At 34.9% G+C, this 23606-nt stretch overlaps 1 protein-coding gene across 1 annotated transcript in view; it reads right to left on the bottom strand.

The window, feature by feature from the left end:
• Window positions 1–1560: 1560 nt before the first annotated feature.
• LOC121418749 (suppressor of tumorigenicity 14 protein-like) overlaps window positions 1561–23606 on the bottom strand; it is a 36674-nt gene continuing 14628 nt past the window's right edge. Inside the window, exons 10-23 of the mRNA XM_041612831.1 lie at window positions 22812–22916; window positions 21096–21191; window positions 20042–20152; window positions 18222–18335; window positions 17641–17748; window positions 13373–13504; window positions 12557–12679; window positions 10687–10809; window positions 9822–9914; window positions 8396–8485; window positions 7086–7164; window positions 5615–5886; window positions 3039–3181; window positions 1561–2351 (exon numbers count right to left, since the gene is read on the bottom strand). Coding sequence (XP_041468765.1) covers window positions 2178–2351; window positions 3039–3181; window positions 5615–5886; window positions 7086–7164; window positions 8396–8485; window positions 9822–9914; window positions 10687–10809; window positions 12557–12679; window positions 13373–13504; window positions 17641–17748; window positions 18222–18335; window positions 20042–20152; window positions 21096–21191; window positions 22812–22916 — 1763 coding nt within the window. The 3' untranslated portion in view covers window positions 1561–2177. The remainder of the gene's footprint in view (window positions 2352–3038; window positions 3182–5614; window positions 5887–7085; window positions 7165–8395; window positions 8486–9821; window positions 9915–10686; window positions 10810–12556; window positions 12680–13372; window positions 13505–17640; window positions 17749–18221; window positions 18336–20041; window positions 20153–21095; window positions 21192–22811; window positions 22917–23606) is intronic.

Here is a 23606-nt window from a genome sequence, read left to right on the forward strand (position 1 = left end):
GGGGATATACCCACCCTTCCAATTTTCAAGGTGGGGGATGACCTGTATCATCATGATCCTTCGATATGGTCGAACATCATAATATTTAAAATGAATCATGTGAAAAGTATGATCAAGATGCCCCGTAACACAAAAGTAAGTGATTTATCGCACGCTTTATTTTCACGATTGATTGTACATTGATCATCGTCAATAGAATCAATCGTAAAGAAATTCTTCTACGATGATTGGGAAGCTTTTTTCACGAGCTCCTGGTATCTTTATCACCGTGATCACTGGCGGATTCGGGGGGAGGGGGCAAAACCGGTCCGTGCCCCCTTTGACAAGCAAAAATTAAGATTTCTAATGTAAAAATGCCGTTAAAACAGAAATGTGCCCCCCCCCCTTGGAAGTGAAGACTTTTTTTTTCTTCTGCTTGTCAATTTTTCTGGGGGCGAAATATCCTTAATTTTTGGTCAAACACTTTTTTTTTGCTTGTCAAATTTTTCCTCGGAAATAGTGTGCCCAGCTCTCCTTTGGAAAATCCTGGATCCGCCCCTGACCATAATCATATTAAGAGGGACATGATGATCATGATGATGATATCAATTGTCCTATACGCACTATTGCCATTGTTTTTTTCTATCGGTATTTTGTACTCTTCCTTTCGGATATTTTTAGAAATAGGTGGATGGAGAAAAAGAATTCAAGATGAAATAGAATAACATGTTTAGGTTTTTATACTTGAAATTAACTTTTTAACAATCTACCCCCCCCCCCCCTGTAATCAGGATTCCCCTCAATAATGAATACCGATCGACACCCATATTGTCGTGGATAAATTAATTCATATCAGCAAATAATCTTACCTTTGCTGATAGACTCTCTCAAGTATCCACTTTCATATCCTAGTCTGCAAGCACAGACCCACACTTGACACTTTAACCACCATGTCTACAGTGAAGACTATAATTGAGACGTGAACTCTCGGGCTGTGTACTGTAAAGAGCCAGCCACAGTACACAGTGAATCTAGTCTCACTACTTCAGACTGCATCATGCATTATAAGAATTGCGAACGCCACGGGTCTGTGTCTGCAGACTATTCATATCCGTTTAATGCCATTGATTTCAAACATGAATATACATCTATCGGGGATTACTAAGAAGTTTAAATCTACAGCACAGTGATATGAATATGAATGTGACATAATATACAAATGCAATCAACATTGTGATATTTTAAACTCTTTTCCCTTTCACCTCACGAAAATGACATCGCAACTAACCTCAATACCCCAAAATGTCACCGGGATTAAATTTTTTACTCACTACTGTTTGTACGAAAAATGTAAAGGTATATGACATTCAATAGATTTCATAAACTTTTCTATTCTTCCTCATATTATACACAATCAGAATATGGACCTCACCAAATGAGGGATAAACACTTAACGATAAAAATTTAGCATTTTACTATTAATACACCAACGTAATATGATATTTGGCAAGTATATAAAGAAACAGATTTCAAACTTGCATCGATTATTAAAAGGATATCAACAAACAACATATGTGCCATTTGTATTCTGAATGATTCAAAGTATGATGCTACCATTAGTAGGTCTATGGTGAGTGGGATATTCTACATTTTGTGTGTGATGACGAGGGTCTTTATTTCAGTTCATATTCTATAAGGATATAAAATCCGTTCATGCATAGAGAAAACAAAATGACAGTGTTATTAAAGGTTCATGAGCAAACAATAAAAGAACACTATCATTTTTTCAAACTTTCTGCAGACTACTAGTGCACGACTACAAGTACTTGAATATATTCTTTCGAATCACTTAGTCTCTCAAAAAGGTTTGAATTTGATGCATGTCGGAACTTGCAAGAGGGTTGTTATTACCGTACGTCTGACTATACAGAAAAATTGATTACTCCGTTGATAAGAAATTACATCGTCAATCTAATAGAATATTATTGTCTTACTACTTCTTTTCATGTGATAAATAAAATTACCCAACATATTGATAATTTTTTTATGAATGAATAAATGTTTAAAAAGACCCAAAGGAAACAATGGTTGTTATAAAAAAAAAAGAAGAAGACAATAAAAGTAGACATTGACAGATTTGCTACTAAACCAACCATCAACTGTCATCATAAATCGCTCTCTCTATGATATGTTCTTCATTAATAGTCATAGTAGACATTGTTTATGGTGTCATTAAAGAATTGGTAATAGTAGGAATTTTTCATGCATAAGCTGGGTGTGAACGGAGCAGCGCATTCACTCCCGCCCGACACAGTCCCGACGACATACCAGAGATTATCCCTCTCCATAAGAATAGATCCACCAGAGTCGCCCTGAATTGAAAAGGAAAACGATGAAAAATATTGCTTTATAGCATCATATGTTTGGTACAGCAACTTCGAAAAAAGCAATAGAAATAAACATACTCCATACTCCATTTCCATCACGTTATTTTCAGCTACAGATATTTAAAATGATCCATATTAAGTTTCAAATGTACATGTAGAATTAAGATGAATAGTTACATGTTTCTTTATTACATTTCAAATGTTATAACTGTATTTTTTATGAATTTTATCCACTGTTTTGTTGGAAATGATTAAAAAAAAACTGAATACGAAAGGTCCTTAACAAGCACTCGTTAGTGTAAATCACATCGGCGAATAGAATGCTAGATCATGATATATGTCATAGAACCGAAAAGATCATGGTCGATGAATGACGAGCGGTGATTGGCTGTCAAGCCTAAATGTGTTTACCTTGAGCCAATCGCAACTCACTTGACATCTACTCATTTATACCGCTAAAAATTTCGTAAGTGTTTTGTCCACTTTCTTTACATTCAATAGCCATAAAACATTTGTTAGAAAGAAAATAAATGCATAATATTTGTAATTTCATTTTACGGCCTCAACTTTATTGATACATTTATTCGATTCTAAGATTGCACGTGTTTTTTCCCTCTATTTCATTTGATTATGTTTCGAGATTTTTTTGTCAACAAAACGCAATGTACTCACATAGCATAATCCATGGCCTCCCTTCTCATAACCGAGGCAGATTATTCTTTCAGCATCATCACTGCCGATGTAACTATATCTGTCACAAATGGCGTCTGGCCACACGGGTAGGCGGACCACCTGAAGATTAGGAGCTGGGTATCCTGAGATGGTTCGAAGAAATAGAAAATGACGATTAGAACGACTAAACCTTTACTTATGACCTACAAAATGTAATATTGTGGATCTTTCTACATTTTACTGCATACCATCCGAGCATATTGCTCATGAACGCTCTTTTTTTTTTCAAATAGAAAAGATGTAATATTAAACAACAACAGACCATGTTTGAATACATGCAATAATATTTATGAAAATCAACATAATAAATAAATATATGAACGTAGAATATTTTAGACTCGAATTTGCGACCTCCGAAAATAATAGAGAGAAAGGGAGAGGGGGGGGGGGGCTGGTATTTGAAACGAATATAGCAGTTATGTAAGTACAAAGAAATAAATATGAAGAGTAAAATAGTATATTCGTCATCAGTGGGTATATTGGCAGCAGAATATTTTTGAGAGCATGAGTATCTTCATCATCAATCCATCATCAGGAGTGAATATTCGTCAAGAGAGCATGTTCGTCATTCAAAGAGTATATTCGTCACCAAGAGAGTAAAATCGTCACAAAGAGAGTGTGTTCGTCATCCAGAAAATAAATTCGTCATCTATAGAATATTTACGTCGCCAACAAAGTATATCATCCAGAAGGTATATTCGTCTCCAAGCGAGTAGATTCGCCATCTAGAGAGCACGTTCGTAATTCAGAGAGCATCTTCGTCGTCAAGTAAGTATATTCGTCAATAAGAGGGTATATTCGTCACCTATAGAGTATATTCGTCATCTAGAGAGTATATTCGTCACCTAGAGAGTATATTCGTCATTAAGAGGGTACATTCGTCACAAAGAGAGTATACTCATCCCCAACAGTGTATATTCGTCATTAAGAGAGTATATTCGTCAATAGGTGATTATATTCATCGTCTAGAGAGAATGCTCGTCGTCTAGATAACTCGTCATCAAGTGAATATATTCGTCATCAAGAGTGAATTTATTCTTCGAGAGGGTATATTCGCTACCAGTAGACATGTTTGTCACAAAGTGACTACCAGTGTATTGGTCATCACGAGAGGAATCCCAGGAGAGTATATTCGTCATTAAGTGAATATATCTCGTCATCTAGAGAGTAGGGAGTATAATCGCCATCAATGTATATGTTTGTCATAAGGTGAATTTATCCGTCTACAAGTGAAAACATTCTTCATCAAGAGAGAATATTCTGCTAGAAAGTATATTTGTCATCACGTGAATATATTCGTATAAGAGCGTAAATTGTCATAAAGTGGACATATTTATCACCAATTATATTCGTAATCGAGAGAATATATTCGTCATCTAGTGATTACATTCCTTATTATGCTCGTAATCAAGTGAACAAAGTGAATATATTCGCAATTCAGAGAGTATATTCGCAAACAAGAGAATATAGAGTAAATTCATCACCGAGAGTTATGTTAGTCTTAAAGTGAATATATTCGTCATCACATGATTATAATCGTCATCCAGAGAGAATATTCGTCATATACTCTCTGGATGACGATTATCATCCAGAGAGAATATTCGTCATATAGAGTGCATGCTTACACTCTATATGACGAATATTCTCTCTGGATGATAATCGTCATCCAGAGAGAATATTCGTCATATAGAGTGTAAGCATGCACATCATCAAGTGAGTATATTCGTCTGAGAGGGTTTATTGTCATGAGGTGAATATATTCTTCATCAAGAGAGTAATTTCGTCTAAGAGAGTATATTCGTCATAAAGTGAATATATTCATCACCAAGAGAGAGTATGTTCGTCATCTAGTGATTATAATCGTCACAAAGTAAGTATATTTATCAAGTGACTATAATCGTCATCAATATAAAGTATATTCGTTTTCAAGTGAATATATTCGTCTCCGATTATATATTGGTCATTTACAGCCTATATTCATCATCAAGTAAAAATGACATCAAAAAGTGCGTTTGTGAAAAGAGAGTGAGAGAGAGAGAGAGGGGGGTAATATAAATTTCTCATTTAGATTAGATTGTCCTATTTTCATTCAACTCAACTTTTATTTTTCATTCGGATGGACTTGACTTTTAAGAACCGATAAACGCGACCATGCAGGGGTCCGTTAAAGAAATAGTTTAGTGTTGAAATGCAAGACAAGAAATCAACCACAAGTACCAATACTCGTATTCCATGAAAGTCTAGTTGCGTTTGACTTTTGGAGTTTGTGTTTGAGCATAACCCTTACTACGATGGGCCCCAAGTGGGTTTTTCATAAAGCTGTCCGTAATAAGAGCGACTTTAATGACGACTGGTGGTCCTTTCTTTTAATTGGTAAATGGTATAAAACAATATGTTAGCGCGTAAGAAAGGTTCTCAGTCGTTCTTAAAGTCCCTCTTAACTTACAAACAGCTTTATGACCCCCTTCACTCCGATTACATCAACATAAAACAGAGATACGTGTTGCTGTTCTCACCTCCCCCTGTTTGTCCCCATCCCACGGCGGTGGCGTAACGATCGAGGGTAAAGTTGGAGCCAGGTAAGCAGGCTGGCTGCACGTAGTCATTGAACTCAAAGGGTTCATCCATGAGCAAGAGACAGTTGTCATTCTCAACAAAGCTACCTTCGAAGGCGAACTCGGGATTGCATACGGCGTCAGCGATGAGCCTGAACTGCCAGGTAGAGTTGTCTTCATTCACATCCGTCACACCCGCGACAACGTAGTAGTTTCCAACCGTATTTGGTAACCTACGAGTTTCGAACAGAATGCTAAGTTTTAAGAATAATGGTAATTTATCCCTTCACTAGGACAAAATAAGGTCATGAAAATGACCGAAATGATATTGTCTGTTGCATAGGCGGCGGAAGCGGGGGGAGGGGGACGTGTCCCCCCTAAATTTAAGGTGGAGGGACGGTCCCCCTAAATTTTCAGTTGATAACCTTTTTTTTCTTTTTGCTTGTCAATTTTGTTTCCTGCGTCCCCTCCTAAATTCTCGTGGACCCCCCTGAAATGTTTGTGTATTTATATATTTTATGTTATGACCATAATTATACACTGTGATATCTTCATCATTGAAACCCAGGTTTGTGATTACTATTGCATGACAGTTTACTTTCATGGCTATATCATCGCGATTCAAGGTTCAAGTTTATTGTAATTTCTCAACAACAATAATAAATCAAATTATACATCAAATAAAATAATTACAAAAAATACAATGCAAATGAATATCCACTACAAGCGATAATACAAATGATTATTAATACAGTATTATAGTGCGTGGAAAGACACACATTTACCCTCGGCTATCACTTTATAAATTTACATTAGAACTTTGACAGAATGAAATGCAAACAGTTTTTCAAGAAAAACATATTGTAAAAAAAATCTCATCTCCTCCTCTCTCTCTCTTACCGTCTCTGGTTCTCACTCTCTACATCTCGTTCTTTCCGACTCTTCTCCCCTCCTCGCTCCCTATCCGGGCCCCGTATTTCAAATATCGATCCGATCAACCACCACTCTGGAAAGCCAGCAATGTCAACATCTAAATTGCATGTTTTTTTCCTCTCTCTTTTTTTCAAAAATATCCAGATATCGTGCACATTATTTTATACATTGTTTTCTTGGAAATTCTTTATTCTCTTTATTCATAATGGATATTTTTCAAATTCGCTGTATAGCAGCAATTATGACATTGATGGATTTCCATTATAGATGAGGTTGGTCGGATCAATTTTAACTCTTTGTAAGACAGGGCCCTTGTGGGTGTTTCATAAAGCTGTTCGGAAGTTAAAGAGCGACTTTAAGAACAACTGGTGAACCTTTTTTACGCGCGTAACCATCTCCAATGAATATACCATTTACCACAAGAAAGGATCACCAGTCGTTCTTAACATCGCTCTTAACTTACGAACAGCTTCATGAAACGGCCACCTGGAATACGTACACACAGTGAGCAGCAGTCAGTACCCAACGACGGTTGAGAATAGTGCCTCCGCAAAAGAGATTGGCCGACGTATTTTCAGCTGAATGGGTGGTGAAAATTAACATATATATTAGTAATATCTTACTTATGATCCTAATATAACTACACTGATAGTGACAAAAAATGTAACATAAAACAACAATGATAATGAAATGAGTTCGTAGACATCGGCCAATAATTAATTCCTACAGTTAGACTTTTAAACTGACCTATAAGGGAAGCTTATAAAATCTTATGCCAGACCCCATTTTGGATTCTTAAAATGCCAATTTGATGTTCTTTGTTGTTCTAAACATCGCATTCCATGTTCTTTGCATGGTGATATGTTCAAAACGATTTTTTTTAAGTAATGCAATATTGTAAGTACTAGAAATCTAAGAAAATGTAAGTATCTATGAACAATGACGGATCCAGGGGGAGGACATCCCACCCCCATCCCCACTTTAGATATGTTCATGGAAATAATAACATCTCTTTGGTAATTTTTCCTGCAACAAACGACTTCCATTTGGAGTAGACTTTTTGTGGAGTCAAAATTTACTCGTACTAAATGCCCCTCTTTAGAAAATCCTGGATCCGCTTGTGTCTATGCAGATAAAGATTGGCAAACACTTGCTTAATAATGCGAAGATGTTTGAAAGAAAGATTATTAAATCATGCAATTTTTTTATTTCCTTGATTTTCGATGTTATCATTTTTTTATTCAACTCACTAAGCCTGACAATTGTGTTTTCCGTAAAATTCTGGGAATTCTGTGTTCTTCCCGAATTACAATATACATGTATTTTTACGTTGTCGGTATCGCCGGGGACTGGGGACTGCACATCATGGAAGTGATCATTCAAATGCTGAACATTGTGATAAATCATCACGTGATAATAATGATAATCATAATACTAATACCAATAGTAATAGAATAATGATATGCAACATTTACATAGCGCTTAAAACAATGTTTCTAAACGCTGCAAGCTGCCCTGGCACATTTAAGGAATTCCTACACATGGATGGAGAGTGGCAAATGTACATAAACCCATTGACAGAATACGCGAGTGTCATGGCGGGGTTTGAACCCCGGACCTCGTGGTTCAAAGTCCGGCGACTTGTTCACAGAGCTATATTACACATCTACATGTGGAATCCAAGGTAAAGACACTACCCGTCCGAAATCTTACCCCTCCATGAACTTTTCTACTTTTTTTACCCAAAGTCTATGTATATATATATATATATATATATATATATAATATATATTTGATAATTGTTCTCACGGCTGATTAAGATTTGCATTGGCCAGTTTCCCTTTTCCGAATCCCGACCACCGATGATTCTCGACTGAGCCAAAGGAATGGTTCCGCAATCTGCAACAACAAACCACATGAATAAAATAGTTTATTGCTCTTGTCTTGTCATATCTTGTCATTGTCCAGCCTTATCTGTGTTTTATTTGAGAGAAAATGATGAATCGTCGTGTAAAAAGATTTCATTGTTCTATGAACACAGGTAAGGTACCTATAATCTCATGAAAATAGCAAAAGTCACCCCTTTTAACAAAGAACGGGGATAATCGATTTGTTTTTAAGTCCCGTCCTATTTCATTGCTCACTTCGTTATCTAAAATTCTTGAAAAACTTATACATACTCGTACAATTACATTCTTTAATCAACACAATATCTTTTTCGAACTCGCAATTTGGGTTTCGTGAAAATCATAGCACCTCACATGCAATACTGTCTTTTATTGATAAAATCACTTCTTCCAAGGATAAAGATTGTCATACTTTTTCCTGGACTTCTCTAGTCTGCTATGCAGACTCTGAATGGCTCATGAGGTGGGATCTGCTACTGGTTTGCGAAGAAAACCGGCCTGAAAGGGCGAGCGTAGCGAGCTGTATAGACCTAGTCTGCTATGCAGACTCGTTGAATCAGCTAAGGTACACACACTGCAGATGTGGGTCTACATTTGTAGACTAGGACTTCTCCAAGGCCTTCGACACCATTAACCAGGAAATAATTCTTCCTAAAAATTAATTTTCATGGTATTTGGGGGAAGTGGTTTAGGAGCTACCTAAAAGACAGGTCTGACAGGTTTGTATCAGTTAACGTTATTTCTGCTCTTCCTATTACATGTGGAGTACTACAGGGTGGCTTACTTGGTCCTCTTCTTTATCTTATTTTGTATTAATGATATTTAAAAGTTCGAAATCACTACCATTCATGGTGTTTGCTGACGATTCGAACATTTTCTCTTCTTATAACGTAAACCAACTAACTTGTAAGATTTTTTTTTATTCATAAGAAAAGGCTGCAATTTTACTTCTCTTACACAGGTATGTGTTGCATGAATAATCTTGTTTGTTTTTAAATTTTTAAGTGATTTATTGTTTTTTTCTTTCTCATTTATTGTCTTCAGTTTGCTTGATCCATCCATCAATCAATCAATCACTCACTCACTCAATCACTCAATCAATCAAGTAATCAATCAATCAATCACTCACTTAACCAATCAATCAATCAATCACTCACTCACTCAACCAACCAACCAACCAACCACTCACTCACTCACTCACTCACTCGCTCGATCGATCGATCGATCGATCGATCGATCGATCGATCAATCAATCAATCAATCAATCAATCAATTAATCAATCGATCATCCAACAATATACATAAATGGCAAGTTAGGGTATACTCACTGCACTCAGGTCGTGATTCATCTGTTCCTCCGGGGCAATCCTCTTTCCCATCACACACAAAGTATTCCGAGCCATTGATGGATACACATGGATCTATGAAATTGATGAAATTTGTTAGAAATTCATAAAAAATTTGAACGATATCCATATACATTTATCATTTTCTTAATATATCATATTAATTAAATTAATTTATTTATTTATTTATTTTATTTATTTATTGATATATTCATATTCCACAAGTCATCACAGTACATCTCGAAAAACATAATTTTACAATGAAAAGATGCATCAACTGCACAACACATGCAGGGTCTTCGTACGTACCAATGAAATGAAAAAAGTGGAAAAAGTATACTAAAAAGTATACTTTATTAAAAAGTGTACTTAAAGTATGCTTGATATAATATATTGTGTAATTAATTATAATAATATTCCGCATTTATGTAGCGCTTAACACATCGGAACGACCCGTCGTCTCTATATATGCGCTTTACAGATATATCGTTTTATCATATACTATCATTATTGTAGGGTAACTCCCATCAACATCTTTGCAGGTCTGACCACCACTCTTTCTTCATTGTTATTTCACTTCGTCAATCGTCCATGTGAAGACCATTCAAAGTATTACAAATTTTCACATGAACTAGAGCACAGAAATATATCATTTCCGGAGGGTCATTATAATATGGGAACATGAAAAATAAGCTCCTACTCCTTATCATATAAGAAAATATGATGGTCTTTTATGTAGGTGATAAGGGTGTTTGCATGTTTGTGTGTGTGTTGTTGTAGAATAGGCCAGTACGACTAAAAACTTTGATGAAGTAATTATCATGAAAACCTCTTGGAGTTATATTACCTGGAGGTGTGGCTGTACAGTTGACCTCGTCTACTCCTCCTGGACAATCAGTTATTCCGTTACAGAGGTATTTATTTGCAATACAGGATCGGCCGGGGCACAGAGAATACCCCTCGTCACACTCTTTTAGAGAAGATTTTTTAAAAGAAAGTTTAAAAGAAGGCATTTGGTTAATATTTAATTGAGGTAGCAAGAGAGTGAGAGAGAGAGAGGGGGGGGAGCAACATTTCAACATTGAAGCAAAGACTATTTGATATCATAATTAAATATTCAAATCTGAACAACAACACAAGCCACACCCTGAAAAAATGAAATAAAAACAGTATTCTTATTTAATACTATAATACTAGTAGTACATCGATCAAGAAGCCCATACTCTGATTATACTTGTAATCCTAATTTGATTAAAGCTCTGGAGATTAATTCAGATATTGAAAAACTGCATCAGATTCATGAAAAAACATAATTATCTTTTGTCTTTCAGATAATCATTCATGACGATATTTACAAAATAGGGAAACAGGAGAAATAAGATTTGCTCACAAGCCGGTATACTGTTGATGAATTTATTACACGTACCTTACAAACTAAAAAAATCGAATGAGAATATTAGAAATATATACATGGGTGTACTGAACATTGTCTATTAATAATGAAGTACTTAAGTTTGTTTACAGAAATCTATTCTTCTTTAAAAAGTTTACGGAACATGCCAATGATGAATCGTCATTTTTATAACTTAATTTTTCACACTTTTACATGACTTGGAATTGAATTCAGATTCAACATATAACACATTCCGAGCTATTATGAGCTATATAGAAAGTGTCAAATATTGATTTAGAATGGGTCAACAATTTGATAAAAAAGGTTATGAACTCAAGGTATGGTCGACTTTACCTTCTCATGAATTTGATAAGAAAAAAAAGTATTGGTTGAGATTTTCCTCCACGAGAATTTGTTATACAGAATGAAAATGGTCATCAACTCCAAAGATGGTTAACATTTATTTTTTATTCAATTTACCTTATTTTTCTTTTTTTTTTCTCTTAGATTAACTTTGTTTATTTATTTGTTTACTCTATTCTCATCGTTATTTTTATTTTTAATTTCTTCATTTCTTATTTTTGTTTCAATCTATTCATTTGTTATCGTTTCTTCTTTATTTCTTTATAGATTTTATTTATCGATATGTTTATTTACTTATTCATTTATTTATTCATTACTTAAGGTGTTTCTACGAACCCCTAGATTGAGTGGCCCTATATTTGATTTTTTCCTGCCAGTGGTGGATCGGGGGGGGGGTACATCCAGCCCGTGTCAATATTATTAATATAAATGTGTCGTTCGTACACGAGTGTGCCCCCTTTCGAGTAACATCAAATATTTTTAATGGGAATATGTCGTTCATCAGGTGAGGATTTTTTTGCCTAACAAATTGTAAGTGGGACAAAATGACCTTCATTTTTTAGTGAAACCCTTTTTTTTTCCTTGTTCGATCTTACATGGGACAAATTGACCTTCATTTTTAGTGAGAACCTTTTTTTATTTTCTTGTCAAATTTTCCTCGGGGAAAATGTGCCCCCTCCTTTTGGGGGAAAACCCTGGATCTGCCCCTGCTTCCATTTCATTTCATTTATTGGTTTTTGCGACATTTTTCATAACAAAATTCTGGACAAGAAAATACATATCTGAAATTTGACATCAAGACAATGAACAATAGTTTTGTATATAAATCATCAAATATATCTTACATGAATGAAAAATATTAAGTGGTATTTTCTGTTACACAATAAATAGGATGGTTGCAAGGATCGTCACAAAAGCAAAGCTTGAAAACGTAACAACCCTGCCACCGTTTAACTCTCACCTTCCTCTTCTTCTCCACAGTCCTCTTCGTCTTCTCCATTCAAGCAATCACCGTAGTCGTCACATATCCAATCCCAAGGGATACAATCAGACCCGTCACCACACTCGTAACAATCTTCCTCATCTAGGATATATGAATAATTTGGATAGCGCGTAGTAACAAAATGCTATAGGCACATGCAGCGGGCGGGGGAGGGGGGGGGGGGGTAACGAAACTTTAACGAGCAAATTAATATTGTCTATTGTTGTTAAAAATAAGTGAAGTAAAATTAATGGGCATGAAAAAAAAAGAATTAGATACAATTATGTAAGTGGATCATAGATATTTCCTCCTCTTAAACTTACTTAAAATTACTACAATGTATGTGAATGAAATAAGTTGGAATATGACGAGGTGATTCAATAGTAGGTTCAAGGTTAATTCCGGGTAAATTCAGGGTAGATCAAAAATAAATTCATTGCAATTTAAAGGTAAATTAAAAAAAGATTTAGGATAGATTTATGGTAGATTCAAGGTAAATGCAAGGTGATTTCAAGGTACTCTTATGGTATATTTAAAGAGAAATTAAGGTAAATTTAAGATTAATAAGAATCAAGGTGAATTCAAAGCATATATATTCAAGGTAAATTGAACATAAATTCAAAGTAAATTCAAAGCAAGTTCAAGGTAAATTCAATATAAATTCAGGTAATTTCAAGGTACATTACTGGTGAACTAAGGTAATTTCAAGGTAAAATTAAGGTAGATGCAAGGTAAATTCTTGACAAATTCAAGGTAAATTCAAGGACAGTTAAAGGCAAATTCAAGGTTTAATACCTCTGCCGCAAAGTGTTGCATTTTCGTCTTCACCGTAGTCGCATTGTTCGACGTAGTCACATACCAGGGCCTGGCGCAGACACGCTCCGTCCTCGCACTGGAACTCGCCCTCCTGACATGGTTGCGGTGGTGCTACATGATAATGGAAATTGAAATTGGTTATCAAGAACACTTCTCGCAGCCGAAGGCTGAATTGTGAAATTCTTTAGAAGGTAAAATACAAAATATATACAATATCAATGATCATAACAAAATGACATGTGAAAGTAATAAAATCAATGTTATATGTTGAAATTAAAAAAATAGAGTAGACTAATTGTATACATGGGATATTAATATTGGATATTTGTAACCAGAATATGATTGTATGGGGATAAAGTCAGTAATTCATTTGCTTGCATGAGCAAAATAACAAACAGAAATTATTTCTTGAAGACTTGAAGATAATATATAAGAAAAGGGGGGAAACAAATGAAAAGGATGCTAATAAGGTTGGTAGAACTGCTAAAGGGATTTTTTTAATGAGATAAGTGTATTAATGTAAATTAATCAGGTATAAATGGCTTACACGGGAATAACAAGACACATAAATCCAGTGATTGATTAAATTGTTTCAGGCTATACATGTATAAACATGGAATTAGCATATTAAACAATTTTACTAAGATGGGATAAAGCAACTATGCCCATTGAAAACAGGCAATGATAGATGTGGTAAGAGTAAGAGTTGTAAAAAAACAAAAGTAAACGGAAACATCGTAATAATAGACAATGTAGCATATTAATTTCAATTTGTAAAAATTGATTATACGTAATTTCGATATTTTCAACACATTGATCGCTTGTGGAGAAGTCGTCGTATCGTGTATTGATGAAATAGGCATGTATAGTCAATCATAGATTTGGAAATTAATTACATATAGATTGTATATTTGTGTGGAGTCAAAGTGTGGTATAACAATTTTTGAAATTATGACTTGCTTCAGATATGGCTTGCAAACTTGGGTATTAAAAACTGACACCAGTTGGTGTCCCCAGACGACCACACCCTAAAGTGTCAAAATTACACCCTAGAGTTTTAAACACACCAAAATATTTTAGATGAGCAACCAAAGGTGTTGTAATACCAACTAAGGGTGTAAGATATGTATTTTATGTATACCGATCGACACCACAATATTTTTAAAAGAAAGATGATCCCTTCACATTCACTGGCTGTTCATGTGGGACCTGGTGTCTTCAGATTGCTAGAGCTCCTGTGAGTTATGTACTGACTGGGTTTATCCCTTAAATTGTCAGTGAACGGGGCAGCTAGAGGGCACTGGGTTCCGCATGATGATGGGCCGATGGATGGGTTGGGGTGAATGAAGCAGATGTGAAATTATTATTCTTACATTGTACTTGTCCATTGTTCTTGTGTAGTATTTTCTATAAAATTTCATTTTTACATTGTAAAAGAGAATTGTTGCTCGGCTAGCGCCATGAGCGTCTACTGACGGTGTGTGCGCTCTACAAATATACACTATTATTATTTGGTGTGTGTATGTCATACACCCTAAAAACACTGAGCAAAATTTTACCCAACATTGGGTAGAAAGGGGACGTGCATGTTTGATGGGTATTTTTTTTACCCCATATTGGGCTATTTCAACAAAATTACAAAAGATTGGGCGTTTTTTTTTTATGAATCACATCTTCCACAACGATCTTTGCTTATTCTTTATTATTCTCTTGTTTTACCCTACTTAAAATATGGACTTTTGCTTGGGGAAACACCCATCAAACTCTGATAGAAAAAAATTATATTGTTACAAAAAAAAGTAATTCGTATAATCTGCAATGCTCCGTTTCGTGCCCACTCAGATCCAATTTTCCTTGAACATAACATTTTCAAAGTAAACGATCTCTACTTGTTTCATCTTGGAGAATTTATGTATAAATTCAATTCTGGTGCCCTTCCCTTATTTTTTCATGACATGTTTATAAAGAATCAAACTATTCAAAAATATCCCACTAGACAGTCTGAAGAATTTCATTTACCTTTACTAAAAACACATTCAGCACAAAATACATTAATTTTTGAAGGCCCTAAATTTTGGAATTTTTTGCGTATAGATTTGAAAAACTCCCCTTCACTCGCAGTCTTCAAAAGAAAACTTTAAGGGAATGAAACCTTTGGAACAAAGAGGCTTGTGTAGAAACAGAAAAATCAGAGAATAAGAATAAAGAAAGTTTGAGAAAAATCAGACAAATAGTGAGAAAGTTATGAGCAATTCAATATTGCAATCACTAATGCTATGGAGATCCTCATATTGGCAATGCGACAAGGATGTGTGATGTCACTGATGAACAACTTTCCCTTTGGAGGACTACTAAAATACCCTCAAAATGTCTCTTGTTTGCTTTTTCTTATGATGATAAAAACTCTTTATCCATGATGTATTCTAAAAAAATATGTATTACATACCCTCATGTAGAAAGAACACATGATTTATGGATAGATGTGATAAAAGAGGCAATTCAAGTGAAATATATAATAAAGTAATGGGGAGAGTTGTTCACAAGTGACATCACACATCTTTGTCGCATTGCCAATTTGCTATCTCCATAGCATTAGTGATTGCAATATTCAGATGCTCTTTACTTACTCATTATTTGTCCGATTTTTCTCAAACTTTTGTGGATCTGTTTCTTTGATTTTTCTGTTTTCACACAAGCTATCTTGTTCCAATGGTTTCATTCTCCTTTAAGACATTTTTATTGGCTACGTATAAAACCTAGTTCTCCCTGTTATACTTATTTTGCCCCTTTTTTCTTCTTTTATTGTCAATATTATCACTATTATCGTGATTATTTTTGTCATGATTACTATTTTTATTATGGATATCAATATCATCAAGTTTATTTTTATTTCTATTATTAACGTCATTGTTATTATTCTTGGTATCCGAAGAACTCGTCACCACTTCTCAACAATTAAGGCATACATTTTGATCCTTTTCCTTTACGCGTTTACTTCATACTCGTTATACATCACCTGTGAAACATTTTCCTAGTTATTTTAGTCTACATGCAGATATGTTCTTCTCATTGTCTCTCCTTGTTATTCTTCGTACATTACTCATTTCATGCATCATGTTATTGTTTATTTCACATTTTCTTCCCTCTTTTGGCCACTATCATTATTTTAATTATGTAATTTAATATTAATGAATAATTTGTTTTGAGTGGTCCATGATTTACAAGCGCAGCTTCGCAGTGGACCTCTCCATTTCCAGCATGTTGTTTTTCAGCCACAAATATTCCATAATCCATATCAAGTTTCAAATGTATAATTTAGATAAATATATATATATTGTGTTACATGTTTCTTTATTACATTTCAATTATTATAACTGTATTGAAGATGGATTTTGTCTACTGTTTTGTTGGAAATGAGAAAAAATAAAACTGAAACTGAATGTTCCCATTTTACGCAATATGTTTGGTAAACCTTTTTTTTAGAATGTATCATTCTAATCTATAGTAGATCTATATAGGGCAAAAATGCTGACGAATCTACAACCACATTTCAAATTTCTTTTCTGAGAGGAAACGTGTTTTATGAATTTATTCTTCAGTTCCACAGGGTGCTTTACTATACCCTACTCTATTCTCCGTCAATGATGTGTGGGATCAACAGCAATATATTTCTGCCTATGGTTCCACACTACTTGTTCTTATCTCACTCTGACAAAATCACATAGAAGTCTAAATAAAATTCCACAAATGGAATGCAGCAACTAATAAACAACAAGGGCTAATGTTAAAACCCATATCTATTTATTTTATACTGATATTATTCACTCTAGCTTGGTTAAAAACTTGTTATGTCGCGAGGGTGACAGTTTTCAAATTAGAATGTGATTATTAATTTCTGAACATCCCATAGGTTATAAAGAGGTAAGAGATATCACATGATCATTTTTTTGTTCAATTTTATGACATGCATGCGCAGATCGAAGTAACCGCCGTCTTTCCCTTGTCTTGTTTCGACATCTCTTCTTTACACTCTTAAAATGTTGGGCAACATACTGTCCACACGACAATTGGTTAAAAAAAATCCAACTCTGGGTAGTTTTCAACCAATATTGTGTAGTTTTCGCCAAAAGCACACATTATTGGTTTAGAATTACCCAGAATTTGATAAAGTTTTAACCAAATGTTGTGTTGACAGTAAGTATGTTGCCCAACATTTTGAAGAGTGTATCATGCTCCTGAAAACTTACGGCAATTTTCCTCGTCTTGCCCGTCATAGCAGTCAGGGAGTCCATCGCACCGATAAGAACCTGGTATACACTGATGATTGCCACAATCATATGCGTTCTCATGACACACTGTGATGTATATACAAACAAAATATATTAGAAAAAATATCATTCCATTATTGTTTAACATACAGGCGTCCCCCCAAATGTCCCTCTGATATGCGGCTAAATTACTTCCAAAAATAAGAATTATTCTCAATGAAATGTATGGAACTAGAAAGCTCATCTCATGTTCTAACTTCTATGAAAAACATATCATTGGTCTCGCTTCAGTGGTTTTGAATACACAGTTTATCATGTAACAGTGGTCCAAGTTTGCACGCATACAGCACTGCTCTGTGTGTTCTGCACTTTCTAGCATATCGACCCACTTTGACCATTCTGACCAAGAAATAAATAAATATAAATGTACAATGACTATATCATTACTACTACTACTACTACTACTACTACTACTACTACTGCTGCTGCTGATACTACTACTACTACTATTCCTTCTACTACTACTCCTATTCTTTATCCTCACATAATATATCAAATACCTGGACAATCCTGTTCATCACTGTTATCACCGCAATCGTCGACACCGTCACATCTTATCCACCAGGGCATACATGTGTTATTGTTCGGACAAATCACCTGCCAACTCTGACAAACTGGAAAACACAGAATTGATCATGATAATAAATGATAAATAGCGATCACAATATTGTACATGCCCCTTAATTCAATACGATCATCCTCGTATTCTTTACTGAGATACCATCAGTATTTTACATAATTTACACCAGGATCTTGGTGAAATCATCCAAGTCCATCGTGTTCATCTGTACCAACTACTACTACTACTACTACGACGACGACGATTACGACGGGGGCGTCGTGGTCTAGTGGTTAAGACTCTCGTCTTTCAATCTGAGGGACGTGGGCTCGATTCCCAACCATGGTGTGTTTTTCTTCAGCAAGAAATTTACCCACATTGTGCTGCACTGAGATTAATGGGTATATAGGAAGAAATTCACGATCATAATAATCATCATCATCATCATCATTATCATTATCATCATCATTATCATCTCCAACATCATCATAATCATCGACATCATCACAATAATTATTATCATCATCATCATCACCATCATCATCACCATCATCAATCATCACCATCATTATCATCATCATCATCTCCAACATCATCATAATCATCGTCATCATCACAGTAACTATTATTATCATCATCATCACCATCATCAATCATCATCAATCATCACCGTCATCATCATCGTCGTCGTTGTCACGATCATCATCAGCAACAACAGCAGCATCCACATCCACATCATCATCAGCTATTATCATACCTTTTAAGAATCAAGGATTTAAAATAAATCCAGATTGGCTGTGAATATAGTGACCAACATAATATTCGATTTAATTTTAAACCTTGCAGGTTTAGATGTAAATCGAAAAGATTTGAAATTAAATCTTTTGAGATTTGAAAGTTAATCCTAAAGATTTAAAATAAATCCCACATCCGGCTGGTCACGATCCCCAGCCAATCTTGATTTATTTTAAAAACCTTGAGTTTTGGAGTGTTATCATCTTCATCTTTGTCATGTATTTGTTTCTGTTTCTTGTAACTGCCGTAGGAACTTGACAGGAAAACTTTTTGCTGATAAACGCCAAGCTTGTACATAACCGATGATATAGGAAACATTTTACGTCTAAATTAATCAGGCATAGTGGCTGATCTTACAGATATGTCTTGGGCCTTTTCAATCAAAGTGGGGACAATGGCAGAGCTGTGATTTGAACTCACAACCTTGCGATTATGTGTCCAAAGCTCAAACCACTAGACCACACGTTTGACCCACCTTTTATTTTGTCAGTGAAACATTCAGAAACATCTCACGAATCAGATAATGAAGTTTAAAAAATGCAAATTCCATCGTCATATTCATTCACAACCATCATTGTCATCATACTTCACATAATTTCATGCTCACCGTGAGACAAGGTCTTCTCGTAAATTAAAGTACTCACAAACAAGGGATTCACGGAGAGCCAGGGCCTCGTCTCCCCCTCCAACCCCAAGAAGGATGGCAAACCCCACTGCACTCTCAGACATTTCACCCAGTATAGAAATTAATTCCAACACGAACCTACCAAGTTTTTGTAAAACAAATTAAATTACATGCAACATTAAATAAAAGGACTTGGTTAACAAAAAGTTGTTTAATATTTAAATCAACTTTTTGGTTAGTTTAGAAAAAGTCTGAGGAGATGTTCACAATCATTAAAGGTAAGTTCATAATCGAGATCATCGTCGCTATCATTGCGGTTATCATCGTCGTTGTCTACTTACCACAATTTTCCTCATCGGTGCCGTTACTACACTGCGATACGCCATCACATACATTGTAATCGTAGATACACTCCCCGCTCCCACATAAGTGAAGATTGTCGTGGTCACAAGCTGGCAATCACAAAGACCAACACATATAATGTTTATTTCAAACTTGTGTAAATCTATCATCACATTTCAGTCTCTTACACTTATTGACCATTGATTTTATTTTGAGATTTATTTGTTTCATAACCTCCCCTTTTTTTTCTACAAACTGATAAAAAATGCATATATATATATATATATATATATATATATACATATCATTATCATTTTGCAGATTGGATAATGTTAATGAATAAATGCATCATTAACATCAAAGCAACATTAGAATGAGAAAGAATAAACCTCGCAGGATTTAGATTTATATTTTCACAGCAATAGTTTGATCGTTCAGATGTCATACGTTGATTTATTTTCGGGGGAGTGTTTTATGAGAGGACTTTTCGGATGATTTATCCGACAGTTACCATAGTAACAGTCTCTCAGCCAATCAGAAACAGGGAAAGTTGCCATACAGGCTAGAGGCGACAAATTGTCAGTTAGCAAAAGGCGGGGCAAAAGGCTGATAAAACGTTACCCCAATCGCGTAGTGCGCGCCGGGCTGCGTGCTCAGTCTTAAAAAGAGTATTGATCAAATCAATGGCAACTCTATGGCAATCCACAGTGCCATAATTTCTTCAACAGGAAATAGTAAAATGTCCTTTGTTAACAACGGAGAATACACCAATTTGTCAAAAAATCAATCAATGTATGAATATACATTCACATCTAGATTTTTTTTGAACAAACGAGCATTTTATATATGTTGACGTTGCTGGCCGCCCATAGTTGCGATTGATCTGATCAACTATCTGTAAGACAGGGCCCTGTTCATAATTTCGATTGACCCTGCATTAAAGAAGTTACTTCTACATTCATTCAGAAAGAAAGCCCGTTTAGAGTATTTTGCTGGAAAATTCGGGCCCGACATTATTTTGTGCAAAAATAAAAGACTTCTGGAAAGATTTACCGCAATTTTGTTGTTCATCTGAATGATCCCCACAATCGTTGACACTATCACAGAATAGTAAGGTGGATATGTTAAATCCTTCTGGACACCGAAAGGCTGCACAAAGATTAAACAAATACATATCATGATAATGCAAATCATGGCAATTGCACTATTTCTGGACTTTACAAGAAAACAAAAGAGAGCGAGCAAATCTACTACACAAATGATTTTATAGCTTTGGTGTATAATTAATTGAAAAAAAATTGAACATTCAACAAAGTTCTCTTCAGACCTACAAATACAATGAAAAAATTTCAATGAAGATCTACTACTACTACTACTACTACTACTACTACTACTACTACTACTACTACTACTACTACTACTACTACTACTACTACTACTACTACTTCTCCTACTACTACTACTATTACTACTACTACTACTACTACTACTACTACTACTACTACTACTACTACTATACTACTACTACTTCTACTACTACTACTACTACTACTACTACTACTACTTCTGCTACTTCTACTACTATTACTACTACTACTATTACTACTACTACTACTACTACTACTACTATTACTACTACTACTACTTACTACTACTACTACTACTACTACTACTACTATTACTACTACTACTACTTACTACTACTATTATTACTATTACTAATACTACTGCTTACTACTACTAGTACTAGTACTACTACTACTACTACTACTACTACTACTACTATTACCACTACTACTACTTCTACTATTACTACTACTACTTCGACGACGACTACTAATACTACTACTACTAATACTACTACTACTACTACTACTACTACTACTACTACGACTACGACGACGACTACTACTACTACTACTACTACTATTACTACTACTACTACTACTACTACTACTACTACTACTACTACTACTACTACTATAACTACTACTACTACTACTACTGTTACTTCTTCTTCTTCTACTACTACTACTACTACTACTACTACTACTACTACTACTACTACTACTACTACTACTAGTACTACTACCCCTACTACTACTACCATTACTACTAGTACTACTACTACTACTATGACTACTACTACTACTACTACTACTACTACTTCTACTGTTACTTCTACTATTCCGAGGGGTCAGACTGGCGTACAGGACAATATTTTTTGGACCTTTTAAAACAAAATCGATTTTCTGATAGATTTTGACATGATATTCATTAAATGATGTCATGTTTGGCAAATTGCAAACTCATTTACTGCCAACTCGTCCACATGCCACATGGTCTACCTTCATTTTTTCTAACAACCATTTAGTCCAATAACCATTTGGTCCAATCATCACTTCGTCTAATCACCAGCTTGTCTATTACCATTTCGTCTAATAACCAAATGGTATATGGACTATAAATGACTATTGGATCAACTGGTTATTAGACGGAATGTCCTTAAATGAAAGTTGACCATGTGGTGAGTGGACGAACTGATGGTAGAACAAATAACAGTAGACGAGTTGGCAATTGGACGAATTTGCATTAGACGAATTGGAAATAAACCGTCATGTTTCACCCCTCTCCTTTCCATTTCTTTCCCTTTACTCTTTTGTTTTCTTAATCGTGAATTTTTTGGGGGTCAATATTCCCCAAGGCCACCATCTATACCCCAGTGATGATAAATCTAAATGATTTCGTTGCAAAAGAAAACGAACTTACTACAATTGACATTGTCGTTGTCACAAGACGGAAACTCGTCACACATTTGGTCACGTCGGATACATTGTCCATCTGGACATTTGATATCTCGGGCATTCAAACAATCTAAACAAATAAAAGGGAAAAAACAGGTCAAAGTAAAGTGCTCACACTGAGACTAATTTATAAATTGTGATTACAAAGCCTCTTGTACAAGATACTTGAAAGCATAGCATGATTTTGAAATTATATTTCCAGTTATAGCGCCTTTCAGTGCTCATGGCGCTTCAAGAGAAATAAACACACACACAAACAATATAGAACAGGAAAACGAACAGAATTTTGAATTCTCCTGAATAGAAACACTATTCAAATTAAACTGAATCACTATTAAGATAAGTTTTTCTCTTTTGTGGGCAGATGCATTTATGGCAACTAATGCTGTCGAATCAGACGGAGAGTTGCGGGATAATAATAAAGTAAAAACTGTTATAAATGTGAAACACAAAGCAGCATAATTTTTTGCTCAATCACGATCATTCAAAACGTAGACAGTTATGGGCAGCAAAAAGGACCAAAATTAACAACCTCAAAAATAAAAAAAAACTCTCCGAAATAAATGTGGTATCTCAGAAATATAACATTATAAAAGGAATACATAATTTCGGACGACTAGTACATAAGTCAGAAATAAAAGTATTTAACCAGAAATGGATATAATTTAGAAATAAAAGACAACTCCGAAATAAATCTTGTCAATCACAGATAAAAGATTTAGAATTATAGGACATATTCACACAAAAAATATCGTAATTG

Source organism: Lytechinus variegatus, chromosome 1 (assembly GCF_018143015.1).
Source record: "Lytechinus variegatus isolate NC3 chromosome 1, Lvar_3.0, whole genome shotgun sequence".
Classification (NCBI taxonomy): domain Eukaryota; kingdom Metazoa; phylum Echinodermata; class Echinoidea; order Temnopleuroida; family Toxopneustidae; genus Lytechinus; species Lytechinus variegatus.